We start from the raw sequence: 27,460 nt of genomic DNA, 5'->3' as shown, positions 1-27,460 counted from the left end.
TATTATTATGTCTTTTGTTGTATTTGCCGTATTGTTGTTGTTGTGATTTTTATTGTCTCGCGGCTGCTCTTTCAATTTTATTAGATCATATTATCTATTTTGGGGTACGACGACAAATTTGTAATTTAGATTTTGTAGCTTTTTTCTTTTGTGCGTTGGGAACAACGCTGGCGGCACCTAACTAACCTATGGGCAAAGCAGGGGTAGGGTGGGGAAGGGTGGGGGGGGGGCTTAAACCGTTATGGACTTTTAATTAATTGGCATTCTGGTATTTTAATTGAAATCAAACGAGCAAAGCGCAGAAGCTCCCACAGTTAGTGAAGCGTTAAGTTTCCTGCCTTAGCAAAGTCTCTCTACCCCCCGCACCCTCAGCTCACTTCACATGTGGCGCTCCAGTGCTTGGGATATAACGCCCCAGCAAAATAGTAATAGCAATAGTTTCAATTGAAAGTTGATTGATAGTGAGTTTCGAGTTGAATTCTCCTCAGGCATTTGATTTGAGCTACGATATGCGATCACCGATTTGAACATATGGGCAGCTTTTTCTTGTATTCGATTACAACATTTTGTGGCATGCTACAGTCGCCACAACACACCAACACACCAACACACACACACACACACGCTATGTTTGCTTTTCACATGAAATGCAATAAACCCAATTTAATTTTTGTTTTTATTTGTTTCAATTATTTACTCGAGACGAACGTGCGGCGTAAATGTTTCCGCTCTCCCTCTCCCTTCCTCCCACTCTTTCTCTAAGTCTTTTTCCCCAAGAGGGGCTGCTCGACTTATCAGCAAATTGAATCAACAGCAAAACAAGGTTTTTATCACGTCTAAAAACCCAAATTCAAAACTTATTGCTGCTGCTGCTGCGTCGTTTGCAAGCCTCAAAAACGCGCGTAATCTACAGTAAACACTGCCTAAGCTGCAACAAAATAAATACGCAAAATAGCAAATATAATTGCTGCACAAATAAATGCGCTCAGCTATTAGATACACTTTGCAGCAAAAGGCAGAGCAATGCGAATTTGCAGGCATATTTCAAAATAAATTTAAATATTAACAATTTATTTTAAATATTTTTTAATGAGCAGTATATATTAGAATAAATATTAAGCATTTATTTAAATATTTTTAAACGAACTGTTAGCAAAAATCTTTTATTTATTTGCATTAGTTTGTTAGCAAAGAACTTTAATAAATGACAAGCTGATTGTCCTTGGAAAAAGTCGCAGATCGGAAACAATTAGCAGTGAGCAAGAAGACGATGAAGAAGAAGCAGCACCGAAACTGGAGACAAAGGCAGCAGCTAGTCAAGAAGGGTTAACACACACACACACACACACAGACAGACGCAGGCTGTTGCTCAATGATCGCAATAAGCGACGCCTTGGAATGCAGTCCAAGCTATTGTTGCTGTTGTTGTCGATTTCCAGTGAAATGAAACGGGCTATGTGCTAAGAGCAGCAGCAGCAGCAGCAGCAGCAAAAAGGTAAAAGAAAAACAATCAATGAAAAGGTTGCCATGCTCCTCTCCATGCTGCTGCCCCCCCTCACCGCTCTGCGTAGTGTCTGCAGCTTTTGGTATGCGCGCCAAGGTGAAACAACAACAAATAAAACGCAAGAATTGTTGCAGCAGCAGCAGCAGCAGCAGCAACCGCAGCAGCGACAAAACGTGACTTTGACTCTTGTGGCGCGTTGGCAATGCAAATGCGGATGCGGATGCAACACAGCAGCTCGCTCGCTCTCTCTCTGTCTCTCTCTGACTTTGTCTACTACATTTCATTGTTATAATAAAGCAGTTAAAATGTAAGCGCTGTCGACATCGTTAACCTTCAACATGTAACACAGTTGCTCTAATCTATATCGCTCTCTCGCTCTCGCACTCGCTCTCTCTCTCTTTTCTTGCCGCTGTGTGGCAGGTAGCAAATAGTTGCGGCTGCGTCTGCGGCTGCATTTTAAAGTTTCAGTTTCCATTTCGATTCTATGCATCTTCTATCTCTTTCTCGCATTTATCTAGTCTGTGGGCGTTTTGCGTCTCCACCTGCGACTGTTGAACTCTTGGAATTTTATGAATGAATTGCGTTTGTCTCTATTTCTATTTGTCTATGTGTGTGTGTGTCTGTGTGTGTTTGTCTTTGTACCGTTTAAGCCAAAGGTTGAAACTCAACAGTTTTAGCGGTTTTACAGCTAAGCAACAATTATTTTAGCTATTTAGTGCAGGCAACCGTTTAAAGTTTGCTTTTAACTAATTTACTAATTTATAATTTAATGGCAAATTATTTACTCAAGCATTTTGACATTCAATTTGAAGCAAAACTATTCTAATTTAACTTTTTGAGTCCAAGCAAAATTCAAGTTTGAAATAAGAAATTTAAATATTTGAAGCAATGTTATAATTTAACAAGCAAATTTAAATTTTATTTTTCAAGCTGAAATATTTCAAGCAAAACTGTTCTTTTAACTTTTTAAGTCCAAGCTAATTCAAATATTTATAATTTTATTTTATTATTTAGTTTTTTTTTTTACTGAAGAAGCAGCACAGTTTTAATTTTTAAATTTGAAATGCTTTATAACTATTCTAACTTCAGCTTGAGCAATTCAAATTTAATTTTTTAGCTTTAAATATTTCAAGCAGCATTACTCTATTTATTGCAAACGCTTCATTAGACACATTTTATTCGCTCTCTCTCTCGCTCTCTCTCTTTCAATCTTTGGCTTTTTAAGTACGCACAACCCTAGCCACAACCCTAGGCAATTTAGCAACTTATCACATGCTTCAATGCATTTCAAATTCTCTCGGCTCTGCAAGCCCGTAAATGGCGTATAACAAATTAACAATAAATGGGCAACAAATTTACAAGATCTAGCCACACCCCACCCACCACCCCCCTGCCATGCAACTCGCTACTCTATCAGCGAGAACAATTTGTTGTTAGTTTTGCGTTCGTTTCGCTTGAGTTGCGTCAACAAATTGACAAAAGCGTTGGAAATTTCAAATCGATAAATGTGTTTAAGCCGCTTACGCTTAGTGTAAGCCCGAATGTAAACTGCCGTTAATACCTTTAGCAATTGCAGTTTATCCTGCTTAGGATTTCAACAAAAAAGCAAAAAATAACAAAAATTTATATTTGCAGTGGCGCAAACTTTCAAAAGCTCAAGTGTGTAGGCATTACTTTCATTGTGAAGAAGTGAGCGAGAGAGAGAGAGAGAGAGAGAGAAGTTGAGGGGAGCGCAGACTGTGAGTTGATCACGCAGCTTGGCCTGGTCAATGGCTGGGATTGAAGTCTAGACTCAGGCAAAACAGCATTTGGGGGGGCTTTAAGATCAACATCATCATCATCAACATTATTATGGTCTCTGACTTCTGTTTCTTCTCTTCTCTATCTCTATTTGCCATTTTCGCTACGTTGTTATCATGAACATTGATCTATGACTTGGCGCAAAACTTGGTGCGACTTGAACTCATTTTCTAATTGCCAACGGTAAGGAATTTCCATGTCTATGTCTATGTCTATTCATTGTGTGTGCCTCTCACCAAAGCAACACACAAAGCGGAATTCAGTTCAGTTCAGAGACTTGCATGCCTTTTTGCTCTGGTATGTGCTTTGATACACTTTGCTAAAAGCAATCGAGAGCGGGTATATTAATGTTAAAGCCAAAGTATGTAGCTAGCAGCTAATTTAGCTAAAGTATATTACATTATTAGCTTGAATTTCATTGTATTTAAATTTAAAATAATATAAATATTTTCCCTGCAGGCCACAGTTGAGCTATTGTATTATAGCATTAATGCTAAATAAATAAATTTATCTTTTTCAATTTCAATTAATTTATTTGGCGCACCAAGTGCTTTTCATAGTCGGCTGCGGCCACTTACTTTTGCCTTAGCTCAGGTTTAATTACCAATGCGCAAAGTTTGAAACTTAATCGGTTAAGAGATTTGCATGCCCCACACAGTTTGTTGGTAACGTCTGCTATTTTAATTGAGTTCACAAATGTGATATCACCCCCTCTACCCCTCTTCACCCTTTCGAGTAGTTTACTTGCGCTCTTTTGGCGGCGGCACAGCTGGCAGCCTCTGTGCTGCTGACAACCTCATGCTGTGTGCCTGTCCAGCTTATGGCATTATAACCGACCAGAGCAGAGCAGAGAGAGGTCTCTATATAGCCTCAATGGCTAGTTAAACAGTTAGTTCGTTTAGTTTAGTTTGTTGCGCTGCTTTTGCTTATGCTTTTTATTCAATTTGTTATATTTTTCGTTCTCACATTGTGAGAAATTAATACATCATCATCATCATCAGACAAATCAACTGTGTGTGTGTGTGTGCCTTTCACATTGCTGCGAGCTCTCGAGAAACAAAAAAAAAAACACCTAACTCTTCTACATAACTGTGGGAAGGTTTTCACATTGACTCTAATTAAAAACGTAACCAAGTTAGTGCCTACAGAAAATAAAAAGGCAAAGATCGCTTAACTGTTAATGAAACGCACTGTAAACTTTTTTTTCTTCTGTAGATTAAATATTTCAAAATTACAATTGTACTAAAATCGAAGCATCAAATTCGAGAGTATAACATTAAAAGAAAAATTACTTACTATGACTAAAAAGAGGGCATTTCAAATATACTTATAAAATTATTTGTAGCTCAAACAATTCTATTTGTTATAATCCCTTCAAATCGTATTAAGAACGGAAGTAAACAGCAGCAGAATTATTGAAGTAGCAAAATATCAATCTATATGTTTATTTATTTCTAGCTCAAATGTCGTAAATCCAAAAGCAATACCTTTGAACATATGTCTTTGATCCTGAGACTACCTAAGTAGATTATACAGTGTCTCTGTCTGTCCGTCCATTTGTCTGTACGCTTCTGCTTCTGTCTGTCTGGGTCTGGAGCTCAGTACCTGTGTCAATGTCAACTTTAGCGCTAAATTGTCGCTTATTAAATGTGTGTGTTGTTGTCTCTTTCTCGCCTTGTTTTGGGTTCTCTTGTCTGACAGCTTGAATGGGACGCGCTTGAGCTACTTTATCAGTCTCAAAAAAATTCCACGTAACTGTCTTTCGTCTTCTCTTTCTCTCTCTCTCGAACAAAATTATGACTTGTTTGGAAGTGCAAATAGCCAACTTCCTGTCTGCGCTGCGTTCCATAGAGAGCTCTATCCCTCTACCCTAAATTGTCTAAATCGTTTGTCGTCGTCGTCGCGCAGCCGCAGAATGCTCTGATTGCTGTTGTCGCCGTCACGGCCCGACGATGCTCGCCGCCTGATAAGAGACGGCTCAAGAGCAAGCAGACTGTGTGTCCAATCCCAATCTCGCTCTGCTCGTTTCTCATTCCAAATTTATTCTTTTTGAATTCCCCTGCTCATTTAACGATGATATCCTCGCGCTTTGCGATAACGTTCCGTACGCTACGTGCTACTGTCTTTGCTTTTTTACCTTTACTTTTTCCTTTACCTTTGCCTTTGCTTTTGTTTGCACTACAGTCTCGTCTATTATTTACACACTTTGTTTCGTTGTCAAAATAACTTGAAAGGTCGTGCAGAGTTTTGCAACATTCATTCAGAGGAGTTTCGTTCATTTCGAGTATTGCATACACTTTACACTTTTTTATACAAGAAGAAATAGGGTATGTTGGAGTTGTAGAGCAGAAGCTTGATGAGAAAGGTGCGCTGAGTTCAGCTTTGTCCGTCCGTCGGTATAAACAACATGAACTCGTAGACTAGAAAAGCTAAAGACTACATGAGTAATAGGGTACTAGGGTACAGGGGAATTATTCGAAGTAGAAAGGCCACAATATTTAACGCAACTTTATGTCAATAATTCATTGATTTATATTTCTGAAATTCTGATATCCTATCATGCACTTTCAATATACACAACAATATTTATTTGATTTCGTTTGTTTTCAAGGTTAGCGGCGTTTGAAATTTCTTGGGGTTTAGACCCTTAGGGGTACGTGGGGCGGCTACGCGTGGGCGTGTTCACATTTGTTGTATAACATATGCTATCAGATTACGTTTTTTTGTTTTTTTTTGAAAGGCGGTCTGTAATGCGCTTCCGTTTCTCTTTCGCTCTCTCGGCTAATTGGAGGCTGCGGCAAAAGGCGCCGCCAAATAGTTTTCTCGCTACTTAAGGTCGGACTTTGGTTTAAGTTTTTGTTGTTTTTGTTGGGTCCGCTGCTGGCTTAGTGTACCCTAAGCAATTACACTTCCGCCAAAGCAACCCAAAAAAAAAAAAAAAAACCAACAACAACAACAAAAAACGTTTTTATTCAAGTCCAACTTGAGACTTAGTCTGAGCTCATTCAGTAAACGCTTGATTCATTCATTCATTCGCTCATTTCTACGCTTGATTAACAGCTCTGAGCGCTGAGCTTCGACCTAATGAAGGCTAGTGCAAAAAAAGGCTTAGAAGAAGCAGAAAAACGCCAAGAGCTTCACGCAAAAGCGGCAAGCAAACAAAAATCAAAACCAATTTATATACGCACATATATATAAATATATATGTATACAAGAAGAACGCACAACATTAATCATAATTTTCTTGTATGCTTTTTTTTTCAAGTTTTGTTTCTTTGCTTTGGCGAGCGTGAAATAATATTTATGCGGCTTTTTTACGGCACGTAACGCTTAAAGAGCAAAAGCACCAAATGCTCGAAAGATACAAATAATAATATATCAAGGTGTCATGCGTTAATTTGACGGCGTTGATAAGCAATGAGAAAAGCAGAACAAACAATCTTAGCAATGCGCCAAAATGCATTGGATACAAAAAAAAATATTAAATAAAAAATGTACAAAATTAAATTGCCGGCACATCTCTTTGGATTGCTGCTAGCTGTTGATATATTTATGCAATTTTACTTTCAGTACTTGCATATTTTTTATTCAACAAATGCAAGCGCTGTTTAAAAATAAAATCACTTTAGCTATAGATTGACATATTTTATATATATATAATGTACATGTTGCTCATAAAAACTCAAATGCATTTTTTATATATAACTCTTACTCTTTGTTGTAAATTGATTTATTTATATTTAGTTTATTCGATGCAAAATTATTGCTACATACATAAATTTCTATTATATTTATATTTGTTTTTATGCATGAGCATGCAATATTGAAATCTTTAATACAATGTTTCAAACATTTGAATGTCTCTTGCTCTTTCTATTCAAATTAAATGATGCATCATACGCAAGTCAAAATTTTTAGGAAATTCCCATGAATAGCGCGATATTCAAAGTACTTATATAAACAGGTATGCAGCCCACATGGGGCATACCTCAGGTTCTATGTATATCAGTTCAGTAGCAGCAAACCAAATAGCATGACATACAAAAAACAAGTAAACGCATTAAAGTTGGGCACTACCAACTTTTATATACACTTTGACTAGAGCATCGCAGCAAGCATACACAGCTCGTTTGTATGCGCAGCCCGCTGTCTGTATTAAAAATTATTAAATTGAAATGTAAATAATTCCTAAGATATTTATACGATCGTTCTGAAATTTGCGATATGACAAAGCCTTTTTGTGTATTACAGTACAAAGTATTTTTTAACAGCTCAATATTGAGTGTGTAATCTTTTTTTGATTTGCAGGAAAGGGCTAAGGAAATAAAACAAAATAAAATAAAAGCGTTATGTGCTGAGTATAGAAGCAGCTACAAACCAAGTTTGGTTGCTCTAGCTCGTATAGTTGCTGAGAAACGCGCGCTCATACAGACGGACATGGCTATATCGACTCAGTGGGGTCTGCCTGCTACATAAATTTTCACATTTTTTACAAAAATGTCAAAGTGTATAAAGAACGAAGAGAGAAACAGTGGAACAATTGGTTAGATAAACGAAGTCAGTAGATGACGTTGCAAGTGGCATAAGGACAAGGGTTACGTGTGGCAGCAACAAAAGGCAATGCTGCAGATAGAAGAGAGTTGGAGAGTTGGAATCGAAACCTGTTGCATTTATGTCGCTTGCCACTTGAAAAGCAATTTCAATTTATTTTTTTGTATTTTAGAAATTTATTTAGCATTTATTGCTTTATTTATTTATACCAACTTTGCTGCACTGTGTGGTCCATTTGCTCTGCAAGTGAGAGCAGCTTATGCGATTAGTGTGGAGCGCATAGAGAGCAAAAGGAGCTGTGAATGATGCAGCAGAGCATAATAATGTTGTTGTTGTTGTGTTTGTTTGTATTGAGTGTCAGGGTAGGGGAGAGGGGAGCGCAGAGACGACAGAACTTGATGCAAAGGCTCTCAATGAACAACAATCGAAAGTAATAATGAAATATCATAAACAACAATGCAGCAGCGCAGCCTCAATGAGACTGAGGGTGAGGGTGAGAGGAGGCTGAGCTGCAGCTGCAGGCAGAGGAAGCAATATAGACTAGCCTGTTAGCTTCTTGGCTAGTCGACGACACTTGCCTTGATTTTTATTATTATGTTGGGCTTTTCCCTTCGACAGCCATTGGCATGTGCATGTGTGTGTTTCTGTGTGTGTGTGTGTGTGTGTATTGTGCATTGTTGTTGGCATTGCCTTTTGATTTATTGTTAGCCGGAATGAGCAGCATAACACAGCATGGGCTACATAGTTGCCGTCGCTGCTCTCTCTCTCTCCGCGCTTTAGCTGCATTCTTACCTTTTGACCATACCTATGTGTGTGTCTGTATGTGTGTTGGGTTTCTATTCTTGTGCGGGCAGCAACAACAACAACAACAACAACAACAACGACAAAGTCATCGTCGTTGCAGTTGTAGACAGTTCATTAATGTTATCAACAGCATGGGGGCCTTAACAACAACAACAAACAGAAGAGCAGCGCAATAGCTAGAGAAAGAGAGAGAGCGAGTATTTGTAAAGAACGAAGGTTGTTGTTACATTTTGATTGCTTCTTCCTTACAAGCATATGTAGGTAAGAAAAAATGCAGGCAACAATAGTCAGTCTGGACTCTCAATATAATAAAGTTATTTTTTAATTAATTTTTAAATAGAGTACAGTTTAAGCATTGAAGTTTGATTTTTCATTTTATATATTAACTAAATATAGCGAGTGCTAGCTATCGACTTGACAGTTAACTACTATATATTATTTATTATATTTAACGCTTTGCTATATCAACTTGTTGCATTGGTTTGTGTCTTATCTAAACAGCAGCTATTTGACGAGCACGCACTTGTTGTTTTTGTTGTTGTTGCTGTCACACTTGTTGTTCTTGTTTGCTGACAATTGCAGAAATAGGCCACTAAAGCAGAAACAAACTATGCATGCAAGAAAGAGATAGCCATAGCGAATGATCAGCACTCGCTGCCAAAAAAGGACATGTCAAGATGCGTGAACAAGTTGAAGAGAAGCACACACAACAAATTGCAAGATTTGCTGTTGTTGCTGCTGTTGTTGTTGTTATTGTTTTTGGAGTGCGGCAAGCTGCAATTTATGGACAGCTTGTTGACCAAATGAACTACTTTCAAGCCAACAACACACAATTTGCCGTTAACTCGACATTTTTTCTATTAAAACTGTGACTCTGATAAATTGCTTACTACTAGTTGAACTCACCTGCAGACGAAAAGGATTTGCAGCAGCTTTTCTCTGTACGTCTGTCAAATAGTAAAATATTTTGGTATTATTATTAGACACAACACACACGTAAAAAAAAAGTCAGACGAACTCCTTTTCAAAGCAAACAGGCAACAGCTAAGAGCAGCGAATTAGCAGAAAGCGCAAACAACAAAAATCATTTGCATGTTATTATAATTACGCTTTGATTCCTTGGGGAGCGCCGTTTGGGCATGAATGAAATGTGAATGAAACTCAAAACAAGACATAATTGATTGCTGATTAAACCGTAAATGTGCACATGCATATGTATGTGCTACTAATACATTTGCATATATTGTACATATATTTGCTTGTATTGTCGCGTTGCCTTTTTGTAGCTGTTTGCCGGCTTGCTATGATTTTAAAAATAAAAACAACATTGTATAAAAATATAAACACTAACAATGCCGTATAAATTTGCTCTCTTTCGCACGCGCTCTACTCTCTCACGTTGTCGCGCGCTCTCTTGCTGTGTAGCTTAAAATGCACGCACTGCCTTAATTCGTTTCTCCCCGTTAGATTTTGGCAAACTGCATTTGCTGTAAATTACACCACACAGACACACATACTAGCACATAGCTTAAGTCACGAGAAAAAAATATATGTATGTATATGTATATATTTGTTTTTATGTATGTATGTCTCTCACTTGCACTAAACAAAATAATATAACAAACGGCAAATATTAAAACCGTAAACTGCTGTTCCTTGTACGAAAATATCAAAAAGAGCGCATTACGTTTATGCGCAGCGCGCTGCGTTGTTGCGTCGAGGTGCGCGTTTGAATTGTTATTGTTTTTAGAATATTTCGATATTCGTTGGTTTCAAAAATTCAGCTCGTTTGCGTGAGCGAGCAAAGGCGAAGTTCGAACACAGTTAGAGCGAGAGATCCGTGTTCGAGTTCACATCAACGCTGTATGAGTTGTAACGCCGACGTCGACCTGCCAGCGACGCGTACAAAAAGCAACTAAAACTGGCGCAGCATCGTCAACGACGTCGACGTTGTTGTCTGATCGACTGCAGCTTTCCTTAGGCTGCGCTCGCTCTCCCTCTCTCTCTCCCTCTCGCTGCTTAGAACACGTGCCAAAAAATGTTTTTTTTTGTATGTTTTTGTTTTTTTTTATTGGTTTCTTTTAGTTGTATCCACTTAACAATTGGGTTTTTATGTATTGTACATTTACATATGCTGCTGCTGTTTATTTATTTACGCAAAATGAAAATATTGAAAAGTCAAGCTTACACTGGGCTCTCAGAAAAAAAAAGAATAGTAATTTCTTAAAATGTTTAGCGTTATTAATTTATTATTTTAAATATATTTATATATGCATATGTGTATTTAGTGTTGTTGTTGGCTAGTATGCGTTGTTTGTTTTTGTTGTTGGCTGAGTTAGTTGGGCCTTTAAGTATGTACTGTGATTCTTATGGCCGTTTTACATTTACATTCAAATTTTAAAAGTTAGATTGGCTTTCTTTTCTGTTTTTGTAGTTGCTTTTGTTCTTATTAGGCAAGTACTATATGTATGTAGGAAATAAAAAAATTGAAGAAGCAGCAATATTTGCAATTCTTTCGTTCGAGTTATTGTGTTTTGATCGTTGGTTTCTTTTCACATTGCTCTCTTTCTCTCTCGCTTGATCAGATTCGTTACATTATATATTATAGTAATGTGTATGTATGTTATTTATATTTATATAGTATAGTTAAAAAAAAAGTTGTTTGGTTTATTTTTTAATTTAATAAAGAAGGCTAACTGTTGTTATTCTTTTTTCTTCTTCTTCTCTTTTTGGGGGTTGGTGGTGTTGTGTAGTGCCTTAAACCACTGGGGGTTCGGTGCCACCCTGGGCCTCATCGTTACTAAAACAAAAAGAAAAAATAATAAAAACACAAAATTAATAAAAAAAAATCAAAAAAGAAAATAAAAACATCTAAAACATAAGAATTTTGAAAAACAAGATATATGCATTAAAAAGTTAAAAATATATATATTACAAAACTTTTACGTTTAAATATTCGATTAGATAACACTATTAACAAATCTAAAGCGCTAAATCAGAGCTCAACTCTTAAACAGCTTTATTAAAAATTTTCTTTCTTCTCTTTCTTTTTTCCTTTCTTAATTAAAAGTGCATTTTAGTTCAGACTTTTTCTCAACGAGAAGAGCTTTGGCGTTTGCCTCAATACATTTCATAAGTAATAAATATTTTTAAATGTTTATATATAGTATATATTCTTTTATATAGTTGCTATGTTTATATATATATTGGTATAGTCAGGATTAAGCTTAAACCATATAAACACGCTTTTCATAACTTGCCATATTAGCTAACTTAATTATTATTTTCATTATCTTATTTCAACAAAAAGTTGTGGCTAGCTATATCAACTATAAAAAAAAAAAAATAATGATGGTGTCTCCTTTGGAACTTAAATGCTACGCTTTAACTAGTATAATTTCATCTAGTTGTATATTTTTAAATGTATATACTTTGTATATAGTATAATTTTTTTTTAGCATGATATTCTGCAATGATATGGCACGATAAATATTACAACTCTCAATTCGGTATGTATGTATGTAATTTATGTATTTTATTTTAAAATTTATGCATTTAGCTGGGCGCTGGCAGCAACCAAAATAAGCTGCTTGCTATAAGTGTTAATGTAGGCGCTGCCACGCCCATTTTTATAACACTGCCACTAACGCTGCCATATGCATTATGCTTTAAATTGGGTCGCGGATATATAATATGTACTGGCGGCGGCTCATCGAGTTCATCGAAGAAATTTGGATCGTATCTAACATCATCGGCATCGATTTTTGTATAGATGAGCATCGATTGTTGCCAGTGCATGCTAAACTCCATAAAAAGCGGCATAAAAAATAGCGCACAGAATTATGAGTATGTATACAATATATACAATATATATGCTAATAAGAATATTGAAGTTGCAAAATAAAATGTGAATATTAAATGAAAACGAAAACGAACATACGAGACTTCTTGCTAGAAATTTATTACAAGAATTAAATAAAAAATACAGCATATATCGATCTGAATAAAGCCTCGGATTAGCGGTAGCCTTTTAATCCTAAGGACCCTCTGGCATTTTAATTTCATTATGCTATAGATCAAGCTGCTGCTGGTTTAGCACATTAAAAGATATATACTGAGTCCAATATACTGATTGTTCAAAGGTTAGTATTAACATTTTAATTGAGGAATAGAAGCTCGAATCATAGCCGAAGTAGCTGTAATCTTTATTTGAAACAAGAGCTACCGCCTGATCCCGAAGGCGTCAGCAAAATTTTTTTTTTTTGCAATTTTGTTTGATCTTACAATCTTGATATTTGGCATATAGTTAGTTAGTAAAAAGAGCAAACGAATGACTTTTTATACATATGCACAAATTATATAATTTACTTACACTGGACAGGTATCGACATTGACACCCTTGACGGCAGCATTGCCCAGATTCATTTGGCCAGCAGCATCGCCCTCAACAAAGACAATGCAGCCGTTGAAATTTTGCGTATAACGTTTGCCCGTAAACGCTTCAATGTTGGGAGTGCCGCCTAAAAAAAAAAACAAGTAAGAGTTTCAGAATATGTGGGTGTGTCAAATGGGTGGTTGGGGGGTGGTTGGTATACGCACCTATATAGACATTGCCAGGCAAATGCATTTCCTTGCGTTTGGTGGGTCGCGTCTCATCAAAGTCTGAAATGCGATCGACTTCGAGTATGGCCGTATTCTCCGTACGCTTCAGTATGACGATATGACGTTGACCATCGTCCACTGGTGTATCCGAATGGCGTATAAGAGTTTCCTCTCCATTAAGACGCAAAGCAAACTCGACCATGCCATCGGCAACAGCCAAGGCAATAAAATCTTGGCCATCGAAATTTTCACCAGCCTTTTGTCCCCACCAGAGCAGCAGGCCATTGGGCTTGGTGGTGCTGAATACAACCACCACTGTGGTATATTTCTGATCCACTTCGGTGCTGAATTGATTGCGATCCAATTCCATGTAGCCAGAGCCGCGGAACGAGGCATTGAAACCAATTTGTATATCTGTAAGCAACAAAATGTTGTAATCGATGCTATTGATTTAATTTGATTTCAATAACTTACGCTCCTCGCAACGTTTGCCACTAAAGCCCAGCTGGCAATCACAGATTGGCTGATTGTCAACTTCGTTGCAGATGCCGCCATTCTCGCAAGGATCGCTGGCACAGGGCGTCTGTGGCATTTGCTCATCCTCAGCGGAGTTGGTGTTGTCGTTAGAGGTGGCACCACCACCAGCAGCACCACCAGCTGTAGCCGCTGGCATGGATGGCAGCTCACTATCCGCATCATGATCGCCACTAATCTCATTGAGTTCACCGCAGTTTTGCACATTGGCTGCATCCACAATATCCGAAATCAGCTGCACGGCACGATTGGAATCGTAAAGTCTCGAGACGCAGCCATCGAAGCCGTCGGTTATGTTTATATCGCGATTGATCTTGACGCTGGCACGATCATAGCCGCCCACATAGAGCGGCGTCTTAAGCGATAAAATGCGTGGTGCGCCCGCTGCCTTGGCACGCTGCTCGGGCTCATCGCCCACGCGCAAAATGCTGCCACCTTGGCGACGCAGCAGCTCGACACGTGTCCATCTATGCAGCGCCAGTGGCTGCTGGGAGCGCACAATAACGGGCTTCAAACGTGCAGCTGTATTAATGATCAACTCCACATGTCCATCGCGCAATACCAAAGCGACGTAATCGCCGCTGGGCAGCTTCGATTCGGCGGTGTAGAGCAGCAGAGCATCGCGCAGGCTCGAAGGACGCACCGACATGGTTATGTTCAGGTGGGCAACGCGGGGTGTACTAAGATAAAGAGAGAGAGAAAGAGTGAGAGAGTTAGAAATTATTGCAGAGCTATAAAAGATTCAAATCATTTTGGTTTATAGTTCATATTTGAATTTAGAAATTTATTAATCTCCAATCTGTATTTCTATTACGTTCAGCTGCATTCCTAATTAGCTTAATGTTGAGTTAATTCTTTTTCTTACATTCAATTTGAGTTAATTAAAACTGAATTAATTCTTTGAGCTCTAATGCAAATTGCATGTTGTTTATTAGCTTTAGTTAAATGAAATGCATTCTCACATCTCTAAATTCAAAGTTCAAAGTCATTGAGCAAACAAATGTGATTAGTTTTGAATAGAGCGTCGACTCTTACGATTAGCGAGGGTAAAACGTAATTCTTTCGTCAGATTGCTCAATATACATTTGTATATGATTTGATTTTGGATTGTTGAAGAGTCGTTAAACCAAAGATTAAAAATATTAAATGGCATTTTAGCCGAAGTCAAAATCGTCGTTTCCGAGCTATGAAGCACTCGTTTTTGTTTCGTTTCGTTTGTGTCGAAATTGTCGATTGGGAATTATAAAATGTATATTTGCATTCATTGTACTATTTCTAAGAGGTTCAGCTTCAATTTCAGATCTCCACTCACCCATAGGCCGCATAGCTGTTGCGCTTAAAGTTCAGACTGTGCGAACTCAGATGCTCGATGTACTGACAACGATCGCCGGTGCGGTTCAGCGGGCAAAGACACTCCATGTCCAGTTCAGTGTTCTCACAGCGTCCAGCGCCGCAGATGCCGGGGGTGCATTGGGTGCCCTCGACGGCGCAATTGCGTCCGGTCCAGCCCTTTTGGCAGACACAAGTGTAGGCAAGTTCCGTTTGGCTTTCGAGGCAAATGCCGCCATTGGCGCAGGGCGACTGGGCGCAGGGTTTGCAGCTGGTAATGCCCTCCTTTAATTTGGCGTCCTTCATCAGCTCATGGGTGCGTCCCTGGAGCGTGAGGCGACTAATGCAGCCAACAAAGCCGCTGTGCTGACCATTGGCCATTGCCTCCGCCGGCAGCATATCCCAATTGGGCACGCCACCGATATACAGATCCTCGGTGAGCTCCATCTGTGGTGTCTGCGTCAGCGTTGGGAATGCCACCGGATGCTGTTCATCCAGCTGCATGTAACCATCGCGACGTGAGCGATGCACACGCACCGTATGCCACTCGTTCAGCTGCAGCGGCTGCTCGGCACGCACCAGCATTGGCTTGCCGGCAAAGTCGAAACGGAACTCGGCATAGCGATCCTTGAGTGACAGAGCTATATAGTCGCCCATGCCGCGTGTCTGTCCATTGAACAACAGCAGTCCGTTGGCCGACTCTGGCCGGAAGGTAATCTCAAAGTTAAACATAAATGCCGAGTTTGGCAATGTGGGGAAACTCATGTAGCTCAGTGGCTGTTGCTGGAATTGTGGTATCGCTCCAGAGACGACCAATATGCTCGGATAATCGATAGATTCACCATCGGGATAGATGCCAGTGCAGATGTAACTGCCTGCATCATTCGCCTGCACATTCACCAGTATTAGTTCGTCCTGCAAGCACAAAGCACACCCAATAAATGTTTATTCAAGATTTTTACTATACTACTAATTAAATTAAAATGTGAATAATTCCTTAGTTATATTTTCGTTTGTTCTGAAATGTTTGATATCGGTCGAGAATATGATAAATTGTGTGATTTATTGCAGATTTTTCCGTTTCTGGGCGTAAATCGTTTTCCTCGGGGATAGAAGAGCTTATATTTCGAATTTAGTTGCTCTAGCTCTTATAGTCTGAGTTCTTGTTGCTCATTCAGTCGGACGAACGTACGGACAGACGGATATTGCTACTTCGACTCAGTTTGCCTTGTTAATCAAGAATATAGTTTATGGACTATGCCACGCCTTCTTCTGTATGTTTCGCACAAATCTCCACTGACTAACTTCTAAGAGCCTTTGGACATTTGTCTATGTACCGAGTCCAAAAGGAACCACTTGGGCGACAATGTTAACTTGCAGATATTGAATATTTGGCGATTGGCGATTGATGGATATGTAGAATTTCCCATTCAACTTACTTCGTTTATATCACGTCCGGCTTGGAGCTGTCCATATTGACGGGACCAGCGATAATTGGGGCGACGTTGCTCATCGGCACCGCAATCAAGTGTCGCCCTATCGCCGACCTGGGCATAAACAATCTTGGGACGCTTGAGTTCATGTGGCTGCGCTTCAATGGTGAGCACATAGCTGGTGGTATAAAGATCTCCAGCATCGGTGCGACACTTGCAGATATAATTACCCTCATCGGCTGCGGTAACCTCATTCAACATCAGGCGATTGCCCACTTGCTGCATATAAATAATGTAAACGGAAATTGGTTAAGTACCAATTGGAGAACTGTTTGGAGCTGAACTAACCTGAACATTGGCATTGAGTGGTGCACCATCGACACGCTCCCAAATGACATCCGTATAGCTTTTGTCCGAGGCATAGCATTCGACTTCAGTGGATTCACCAATGCGCAGACTGCTGGATTGAGTATCCAACTTCAGGCTGTAGTCACGATGGGGCACAATGGGCTCTGGTCTGCTGACTGCTGGTGGCAAATAGCTGCCGGGCTCAGGCCCAGCGCCTTCTGCACGGCCAGGACGAGAGCAAAGCACCAGGACGAACAACAAGAAGGACGACGACAATGACGAGGACGAAGACGATGATGATAATGATGCCGACGACGACGACGATTCACAATTGGGTTATGGTGTTGGACAGGTGCAAACGATGCAAGTGTATACGTGTGTGTGTGTACGTGTGTATGTGTATGTGTGTGTGTTTATCATGTAACATTGATATGCGTAGAATAGTAAAAAATACACAGAGAGAAAAAAGCAGTTAGCAAAATACATGTAAAAAATGGAATATTTTAATACAGTTAAATTTTGTCTTTTCGTAATGTGTTGTCTATCGAATGCACTAGTGTAACTGTTATCGATAACAAGCTTTAACTGCATTGCATTAGATAAACATCACAATTAATATTATTCTTTTTTTTTTGCTCTTCAATTGAGTTAATAATGCATATGTTTTTTTTAGACTCTCCTAGTTAGACAAATAAATACATAAATGTGAGATTGGGTGGGCATAGTTTCTGCTTGGTGTATATATATATTTTTATAGAAAGAGAGAGAGAGAGACAGAGCAAGAGACAAAGAGCGGTGATACTAAGATATTACAGCTACACATACTAAAAGATATAAATAGCTACTTGTATCGAATCACACAGAATACAAAATACACATATATATGTAATATTTGGTACATATAGTTACATAGGATGAAAAATGAGAGCTAAACATAACTAACATGGCGTATTGGTTTCTTTTTGGGGGTTTTAGAGTTACAAATGGTACAGATATATTCCAGACTACATACAAATACTAACAATTTAAGCTTTTATAGCTTTCAAGTTTAATGAATTTTGTGTTGCGTCACTAGTGTGTATGCATGTGTGTGTTTGTTTGTTTGTGTGTAATGCAGATTATTTACAAAATTTTGGTTTTATCTTTTCTAGCGGTTAGTACAATTTATCACATGCCTTTTGTTTATTAATATTATTTAACAAAACACCGTACATATATTTATTTAAGATACCATTACCACGAGCCAGCTGTAAATTACAATAATCGGCAGTTATTTATTTATTTTTATTTAGTTATCGATAACAATTTTTAACGTTTGCAACTTACAAACTAAAGCGCAAAAACCCCCAACAAAAAAGAAATTAATTTTTCTTTTTATAACAAACAGTAGCAAAGCGTTGTGAATGTTATTTTTTTTCTTTTGTAGTTATAGTAGTTGTTATATTTGTTGCTGCTGCTGCTTCATATATATATTTGTTTATAACGGTGCTTTGTGTGCAAGTTGACGTTTAGCAGCTAAAACGTTGGTGCCTAAAAACGTAGATAAACTAAGAGACAGAGAGAGAGAGCAAGAGCAGCCCCAATCAGATAGAAAAAGAGATAGAGTTAGAGAGCGAGATAGAGAGAGAGAGAGAGAGAGAGAGATAGTCAAAAGCCAGCAAGTAGAGCATAGCATAGTTATAGTTAAGTAAATGTAAAGCATAAAATGTTAAACAAAATAAAATTAAAAGTTGAAGAGAGAGAGAGATAGAGAGAGAGAGCGAGAGACAGTGAGAGAGAGAAAGAAAATAATAAGCTTAAGACCAACCAAAATGCTGCGCTAATTGCACGATTCGCTGCTTTGTGTTGTGCCAATTCCGTTGTTCCGCTGTCTGTCGTTTCTGATGCTTCTTCCAACGCTTAAAGCTGCTGCTTGGTTTATTGAGATAATCACGCGTACAGTTAAATTCATCCGAATGATCCGTACAATCGTAGATTCCATCGCATACCATCGTCGCTTTGATGCAAGTGTGAGGATGTGAAACGCACTTGAAGTCGTTGGGCTGACAATTGTAGCTGCTGCTGGCTGCATGTGGACGTGTGGGCGTTTTTAGAGGCGTGGCTTTGCTGCCTTGAAAGTCTATGGCAGCGCATTTTAAAATAGTAGACAAATTAGCAAAAAGTTTCAAACCACTGTGCGGCGGCTTTGAGCACTTTTTAGTAGTTTCATTCCAATTTCGTTTCATTCCACATGCCGCTGATACACACCGAAGTCCTTTTAATCAACTACTACACACTTAAGCTAACTAGCTGTACATGCTCCTATTATAACCCAGCACAACTTAATTATTTAGTATTTTGTTTTGGTATATATTTTTGTTTTAATTAAACAATTGCAGTTTGGGTGCAGTTTGTTCAAAGCTAAGGTGCTTTAGGTGTTTGCAGTTTAAGGTTTTAGTATTCGGGGTGGCAAATAGGTATTTCTTTAGGTCTCATTTATGTACAAGTTAACATTATAGGCAATGCTAAAGGTTAAGTCAAAGATTAATGAAAAAAATAATAATAAAAAAAAATAAAGCATAAACATAATACATAGATAACATAATAACATGTATGAAAAAATATATGTAGTATATAATAATAATAAAAATAGAATTTTATGCCATAAACAGAGTTAGCTAATTTTTTTTTTTGTTTCTTTTTTTTGTTTTGTGTATATGTATAGCTTGTCTGAAAATTAAATATCAAATTAAATAATTACGTGGTAGCTGAAACACACCTCGACAGTATACAAAGAACATGCAGGGTATGGTTGTATATGCTAAAAAATATTTAAGAAATTAAGTATACGTAGTAGTTGTTTGTTGTAGTTGTGGCAGCGTTGTTGTTGTTGTTGTTGTTGTTGTAGTTGCAGCAATTTGTGGCAGTTGCAGTTGCAGGCAGTTTTGTTGGTAACGCGCAGCATAACATATATATATATATAGATATTTTTATGCATATGAGTTTTGTGTGAGGCAAGTATGTAATGTTTGTTTTTTTTTTTTTTTAAGTCAATTATATTTTTACATATGTTTCGCATTTAGCATTTAGCACAAGCGCACATGTAAGAGAGAGATAGAAAGAGAGAGAAAGAAATATTTGGGAGAGAGTAGAGAACAAAGCAATAAAGTATTGTTTCAATAAGAGACCTACAAAAAAATATATAAAATACTAAAAACATTGGCAGAGCAGAGCTAAAATAATTCGAATTTTCAAAAATTACTTGCGCCAATTAAAAAGAAATTATTTTGTATTGAAATTTAATGCTTTTAAAGCTTTTTTTTAACTGATTTTATCTTATTCAAGTTCAAAGATTACAACAGAAATAAAACTTTTAACTAAACAATTAACAGCAAGTTTACTTTTTATGGGATATATAATTAAATACTGTGTATTATTTACAGTTTTTTTTATCAGGTGCTCAAGAAATTCAAGACCTAATACACTTGCAATGCAATGAAAAAGTGTTTTCCAAATAAATTTAAAATCTATTTTCAATTGGTCATATACCTTTATATTTGAATTAAAATTTGCAAGTGCATTTAAACTTCGGTTCACCGAAGTGCGCGGTCCACTTTTTGATTCAGTTTTGTATTTGAAGTGCTGGTGCTGCTTTTGTGCTGATTTAGGATAAAGGAGTAGAGTAGGAGCTGAGGTAAGATCGGGAATGATTTTATATAAGGGAAAATAGGTATGTGTGCAGTGCTCATGAATTTGACTATTTTCTTTATACATTTATATATTGATATATTTGTTTATTGTTATTAAAATACAAACAAAACACTGCATTAAAACATGAAGCAATCACCGTTGCCAATTAAGACATGGAAACCCAAAAAAGGAAAGACAAAGATATAGAACACCAGGGACAAAACCCAACACCGTTGGTTAACAAAAACACCAAATTAATATTAATAGTAAGTGATGAAAGAAAAATTATAATATTAATAATAACGAAATAAAAAGAATATGTTACAGTTTTGTTTTTTGTTTTTTGCTTTGCACATTTTCTTGTGAAAAATGTTTGTTAATAAATTGTTTTTTATTTGGTCACTTTGTGTAGGCACTTAAAAGTTATTGTATTAGATATGGCAGCCATTTTGTAAGCTTAAAATTATTAAAAATATATAATTTTTAAATTTCTATTATACAGCAAGATATAGAAAAAAGTATGAAAACTTTTTCATTGTGTTTTAAAAATTGAAATTGTTGTCGAATTTGTTTTTGTTGCGTAGAAACTTAAGATTAAAAAGAAACTTTACAAGAAAAATATAAAAAAAAAACACAAATAAACGGAAGGAGAAAGGCTGAGTGGCTTTGTATGTGGTTTAACGGTAGTTAGGATAATAAATTTTGCATGCAATAACTGTACAATTGTTTTGGGGGCTTGTTAGAGTTGTCACCGTCACCATATCTTGCGCTTATCGATATATTTATCGGTATATAAAAGTGTGTGCATGTATTGTAAAATGTAACTGCTTAAATTTTAAAAAATATTTTCATTACAATTGTTAGTTTTGGCTTATTGTCATATATAAAGTAGTATATATATATATATACAGCGCGTATGTATGTATGTGTCTGTGTGTGTGTGTGGGTGGCAACCCTAAAACCGTTTTACATTCTTTCTTTTATGTGTGTGTGTGTGTGTGTGTGTGGCTGTGTGTCGGCTCGCATATTTACAGGGCATCTATATATGGTACATATATTTTGGTTTGGTTCAGTTTACAGGGTGTTTCATTTACAATTATTATTTTCAAATTTTTGTATGTATGTCTGTGTGCTTTGTTAAGTTAATTATACAATGAATATATACATACATATAGTATAAACTATATATATAGCTTTTTTCATACGAACAAAGTAAAATCAGCGAGTCGAGCAACTGCTCTATATAATCATTATTATTATTGTATTTATGGTATTTGCCAACAAAGTCTAATTCTTTTGCTTCTTCTTCTTCCATTGCTAATCTCTGCTAAGGTTTTTCGACAAAGAAATTATGATTTGCTCTTTATTCAAATTAGTATTAGGTGTATATGTATATAGATAGATTTTTTTTTGGTTTTTTGGTTTTTGATTTTTTTTTTTGGTTTTGTTTTGCATTTTGAAATTCTCTGCATTGAGGGCGTACCTAACACTGCATTTCTTTTCTTTTATATAGTTAAAATATATTCTGAGTGTGTGTGTATGTGTGTAAATGTGTGTGTGTGTCAGTTTATTTGTGTGTGTGTGTGTGTGAGATACTATTTTTATAAGTTTTACTGCAGTTTCGCATTGTCGCACCTCACATTTTGACATAACCAAAAGGGATGGGGGATGGGGGAAGTGGGGGCTTTGTTTGTTTTGTTGTTTTGTTACTCACGCTGTACACGCAAATCGACGGAGGTTTCGGGCAAATGACGACCCGAATTGATATCATACGAATCGCATATATAGCGACCAGCATCCTCCATACGCAACGATGTCAATGTGAGCACCGCAGTATCGGGACGTGCATTATGTGGCAGTGGTTGGCCATCCTCACGATACCAATTGAACTATAAAAGTGTGAGAAATATGAAATATATGAGAGCTAAAAATCAAGTCTGTTGCTAGCTAACCTGAACATTATCGCGACGAACGCCAGTGTTATGCTCGACCACGCAGCTCAACTGGAAGCTGTCACCCTCGCGAGCGATTTGCGTTTTGGCATATGGCACAGTCTCATAACGATTCGGTGGACGCACCACCACTTGGGCAGTGGATGTGGTATTGCCATATTGATTGCTGGCAGTGCAGATATAGCCACCAGCATCAGCTGGACGAATGGCAATGAAGCGCAGCACAGGACCGTCGGTTATAACAGAGCTGCAAAACAAATATACAAAAAGTCAGTTCGAATTCGAAATCAAACTAAAAGACCACTGTGCAGTAGTGATTACAGGGTCGTATTAGCTAATAGCTTAATTTAGCTTAACAACTGCTTAATATTGTTTGGTAAATCGATTAATTTTGTTTTACAATTACAATTAAGCGAATTATTTGTAATTTCGACAATAACTTAATGTTTATGATTGAGATAATTACAAAATATTTTATATAATTGAAACTTTGCAAAGTAATTGAACAAAAATTCGCATAATTTTCAAGCTCAAATAATCGCGCAATCGTTTGATAAATATTTTGTAGTTGAAATTATTTCAACTGTACAAAAAGTAATTAAATTGTCTAGTAATGCTTATTTAGTCTACTACTAAAGTGTAGACTACACTTGGGTCTGGGTCTCGGTTTGGGTCTGAAGTTTGACAGTTACCTGGACAGTGGACGATTATTATCGGTGGCCCAGTGCACATCTTCGCGACGTGCGTTTGTGGCCTGGCAGTAGATTTCAACATTTCGATCGGTCTCCACCTCAAGCGGCATGCCCGGACGGAAGGTGATCTGGGGCAATGGCAGCAGAACCAATTCACGCACCACATAGGTAACCACAGAGTTGCGCGAATCCAGCGCATTGCAACGATATTGTCCCAAATTGCGTTCCTCAACAAATAGGATTATCAACTTATTCTGTACCGAGTGCGCATTATGTAGCAGAGGCTGACCATCGACACGCTCCCAACGTGCTGTTAGATATGGTCCCAATTCGCAGGTGAGCGTTACATTATCGCCCAGATTGGTGGTAAAACGCTGATTTTCGCCATAGTTGTTGGGTCGCTGTGGCTGGTAAGGTGGACGATATGGATCAGGTTGATGCGGATTACTGTCGACATCGCCATCAGCTAAAAATATAAGTTCAAATAAGTTGCATATAAACAATTAATATATAAAAGCATTATTAGGGTGGGTCGATTTGATAGTTGACAAAGCGCAAAGTTTAATTTTTTTATGGCAACAATGTGTATACAAATGACTTTTTCTTATATATTAATTAATATATTTCATTTACTGAGCAAATAAATCGAATCTAGCGTTTTGAACAAAAAAGTCTTAAGAGATGATTAGGTAGTAGTTTAGTTATGAGTAAATCGAAACGTCTCTAATAGAGGCCTATAACTTCTCACCGATTTCCATTAAATTGCTCTTAAAAGACGCGAAAGCCTTTTATTGAGGAACAGAATCTCGGTCATGGAAACCTTTTCTTTTCGTCCGATTCGAATTCGAATTTACTCACAAAAAAACCGCAGAAATAAATTTGGATTGGAATTAAATTGGGTCAAATCTTTTTTTGAACTATCCAAATCGACCAAGCTAAGATTACACAAAAATTGGGCACTCACCGTCACCCACATCGCCGCGCTTGGCTTTGACCTCAATGCGTATGGTGCGCTCATCGGTGCCCGCTTCATTTGTTGCCGTACAGGTATAGACTCTAGCATCGGCTTGGGTAACACGATAGATATTCAAATGGGCGATATTTCCCATTGGTTGACCTGCGGGCATGAACTCCCTCGCTGGGGCACCGCCATCCCAGCTAACTGAGGGGTTGGGATAGCCGCTGGCAATGCAACTAATGCGCACCTCATCGCCTTCGGTGTAGCTTATGAGCGATTGGTCAGGATCCAATTGTATCAAAGGTTGCTCAGTTATGCGCAAGGTGGCAACGCCGGTAACGCGTCCAACGGCATTCTCAGCAACGCACTCGTAATCGCCGGCATCAGCAACTTGGATGTCATCAATGCTGTGTGGAGTGAATTGGACGATTTTAAGTGTAATCTTAATTGGAATTGTGTGGAGAACTCACAGTATATAGCCAGGTGATTGCTCCTTGTGTCGGGGAGTTAGCGGGGAACCATCGATGCGTCGCCATTGCACCGTTGGCGTTGGAATGCCATTGGCGGCACAATATAACAATCCTTGGGCCCCAACTTGATACGTTTGGGGCGCCGATGGTGTTATCTCAATGCTCGGTCGTTCCCGAGCTGCAAGCAAGTAAATTATGGTGGTTGTACAAATTAGTATCAAGATCAGACTGTGTGGACCTGTCTTATTACCGACTCCATTTTTGCGCACTTGCGTTCATTAGTTAATAATTAAATTAATAATATAATGTAATATTAAAGAAAGTGTGTGTGTTTTTTGAATTGCATTACCAAACATTTTAAATTGATGCGATGGGCAAGCAATGGGAAGAAATAGATTAAAGAGTAATGTTAGATGTGAACTCATGTACTAGTTTCTTTTTTCTCTATAAATATTAATAAGCAATATTCATTTACTCCCTAGTATAATATAATTTGTATGAAAGTTTTACGCCTGATCTTTCAAGCTCTCTCTTACTGATAGAAAGAGCTTAAGCAAAGCTTCTCTACATATTAGAAGTAAAGCTAGTTGAGCTTAGATCCTAAACAACTTACGTTCAACATCAATAGTCGTGCTGGCTTGATCGGAACCATTTGGATTCTCGGCGAGGCAAAGATAGATGCCGCGATTATCGGGCATTGCATTAATAATGCGCAATACATTGCCAGTTATCTGTACATTGGATGCCAAGGAGTCGCTAACCTTCATCCACTTGATGCTGGGATAAGGAGAGCCGCTTGCCTCACAAGTAATGCTCAAATCGGCGCCTTGAACAATCGAATGCTGATCTGTCATGACCGCAATGCGTGGCTTAATGCTGAAGAGAAGATAAACAAAAGTAAATTAGAGCTGTTTACTATAAAAATTCTGTAGCTCAGCAACTTACCCATCGTCCGGCTGTTGCTGATGACGATCCTCAATATAGACGCGTGCATTTTCAGTATAATTGCGACGTGAGCGCAGATCCGTGCCCACACAGGTGTAGATGCCCGAATCTCTGGGGGTAGCATCACGAATCTCTAGCGTATCACCGCTTATGTAAATGTTGCGCTGTTGCTGCGAGCTCAGTGGACGACCATCGTGCAGCCACTGATAGTGCAGACTGGCACCGCTGGTCGATTGGCAGGTGAAGCGCACAGTGTCGCTGGCATAGCCATTGTAGTCCTGGGGCTGTATGTAGACGCGTTCACGCATTGGCGGCGGCTGTGGTCCACTGACACGCACATGCAACTCCACATAGCGTTCATCCACTTGGCCCTCATTGTTGTTTGCCTGGCAGCGATAGCGACCCTCGTCGGAGCGGCGTGGCGAGTCAAAGATCAGGCGGCCATTGTCGGTGCGTGTATGGCCATCAACTTGACCATCGACGCGTGTCCAGGTAATAACTGGCATGGGATTACCCTCGGCCTCGCAGTTAATCTCATTGGGTTGATATTCCTCAAAGGTGACACTATTCTGCCAGTTGACGATCCTGGCGGGCGAGCGTTGTGATTCATCTAGAGTTGAATTGCACAATTATTTAAATGCCAAAATATAACATTTTATAAGTTTATATTTAAGTAATGCTAAATTGTTTACCATAGCGTGCCCACATTTCTTCGGCGTATCCTTAATAGCCGCATTTAAATATTATATATATATATAGTTCAATATTATATGTTAGCTATAAAAAATGCTGCCACTTACGTGTAACGGTAATGGACACCTTATCTGTATATGGACGCTGAGTTTGTTGATTGATTGCCTGGCAAATATAAACGCCAGAATCGGTGATCTGTAGATTATAAATATGCAACATGCCACCATCGACTTCAGCTGTGCTGGGCAGGCGACTATTCTCCTTATACCAGCTAACTACGACAGGATCCTAATAATCAAATAAATATAAATATAAAAGTTTTCAATAAGTAACTACTGACTACTTACATTATTCCATTTCATGTGTCCCGAGCAGGAGAGTGACATGGAGCCACCCACTGGCATGATCGTAATCTGTGGCTTGGCTATCGATACCACAATCTGGGTGCGAATATTGTTGTCGGCATCCTCGTTATTGTCCGTATCCTCGTTATTGTTCTCATTGTTGTTATAGTCTAATATACAAAAATTATACAATTTTATTTTAGTAGCTGACAATATCGTTTGCTTAACTGGGGTTAGCATAAATATATTTCAACTCTATGGGATTAGTGACACAGGGTTGCAATTTTATTAACGTTCAGAGTTGAGACCACAAATAAACTTTTGTTGGGTTTTTATTGCAAGCTAATACCATGTCTAGCTCAGTTGAGTTGTAAAACATTTGGAGAACTACATTGAGCTAACTACCAACTAAATTGCAATTGCGTTTGAGTTTGGTGTTGGGGGTTAGTAGTTAGGTTCTAAGAGGAATCACATAGTAGTGCTATTAACAAATTTTTGGCTCTAAAATACAACGCGCAGCAATTTGGAGACACATAGTTGAACTAAATATATAAAATTAACAATTAACAAGAACAACAACAATTTTAATCGAGAGCACCGAAATATCGCTTAGCGACAGAAGTCTATACAAAAAACACGAAAGGTATTTAGGGAAGTTGGGGAAAAGGATGGAGGTACTACAAGTACAGAGAGTGAGAAATATCTCTGCCGTTTGGTTTTGGTTTTTGTTAAGCAACAATAGAGACTTGTGTTTGTATCTAACAGATACAGCTCTACGTCAATAGTTTAAACATAAAGTACATATGTACATAAAGTATATGTATATATTACA

At 38.1% G+C, this 27,460-nt stretch overlaps 2 protein-coding genes across 15 annotated transcripts in view; both read right to left on the bottom strand.

The window, feature by feature from the left end:
• LOC108606703 (interference hedgehog) overlaps nt 1–10,627 on the bottom strand; it is a 28,821-nt gene extending 18,194 nt beyond the window's left edge. The window contains exons 1-2 of one of the 2 annotated variants that reach the window (XM_017997078.1): nt 10,011–10,627; nt 9,566–9,606 (exon numbers count right to left, since the gene is read on the bottom strand). The gene's annotated coding sequence lies outside the window, so the exon portion shown is untranslated. The remainder of the gene's footprint in view (nt 1–9,565; nt 9,607–10,010) is intronic. The other variant, XM_017997079.1, reaches the window with a different exon arrangement.
• A 764-nt stretch (nt 10,628–11,391) lies between these two features.
• The window catches only part of LOC108606207 (basement membrane-specific heparan sulfate proteoglycan core protein), an 88,623-nt gene continuing 72,554 nt past the window's right edge, over nt 11,392–27,460 (bottom strand). For 9 of the 13 annotated variants that reach the window (XM_017996071.1, XM_017996075.1, XM_017996078.1 and 6 more), the window contains 18 exons: nt 26,632–26,798; nt 26,392–26,572; nt 25,592–26,201; nt 25,260–25,522; nt 24,647–24,824; nt 24,183–24,583; nt 23,219–23,684; nt 22,527–22,773; nt 22,289–22,463; nt 19,664–19,705; nt 18,713–19,024; nt 16,906–17,123; nt 16,564–16,836; nt 15,108–16,039; nt 13,736–14,475; nt 13,259–13,675; nt 13,032–13,179; nt 11,392–11,459 (listed from right to left, as the gene is read on the bottom strand). In XM_017996071.1, coding sequence (XP_017851560.1) covers nt 11,417–11,459; nt 13,032–13,179; nt 13,259–13,675; nt 13,736–14,475; nt 15,108–16,039; nt 16,564–16,836; nt 16,906–17,123; nt 18,713–19,024; nt 19,664–19,705; nt 22,289–22,463; nt 22,527–22,773; nt 23,219–23,684; nt 24,183–24,583; nt 24,647–24,824; nt 25,260–25,522; nt 25,592–26,201; nt 26,392–26,572; nt 26,632–26,798 — 5,813 coding nt within the window. In that variant the 3' untranslated portion in view covers nt 11,392–11,416. The other 4 variants (XM_017996073.1, XM_017996074.1, XM_017996083.1 and 1 more) reach the window with 4 other exon arrangements.

The sequence above is a fragment of the Drosophila busckii genome, chromosome X, assembly GCF_011750605.1.
Source record: "Drosophila busckii strain San Diego stock center, stock number 13000-0081.31 chromosome X, ASM1175060v1, whole genome shotgun sequence".
NCBI classification, from domain to species: Eukaryota; Metazoa; Arthropoda; class Insecta; order Diptera; family Drosophilidae; genus Drosophila; species Drosophila busckii.
This window is presented reverse-complemented; position numbering and strand designations above follow the sequence as displayed.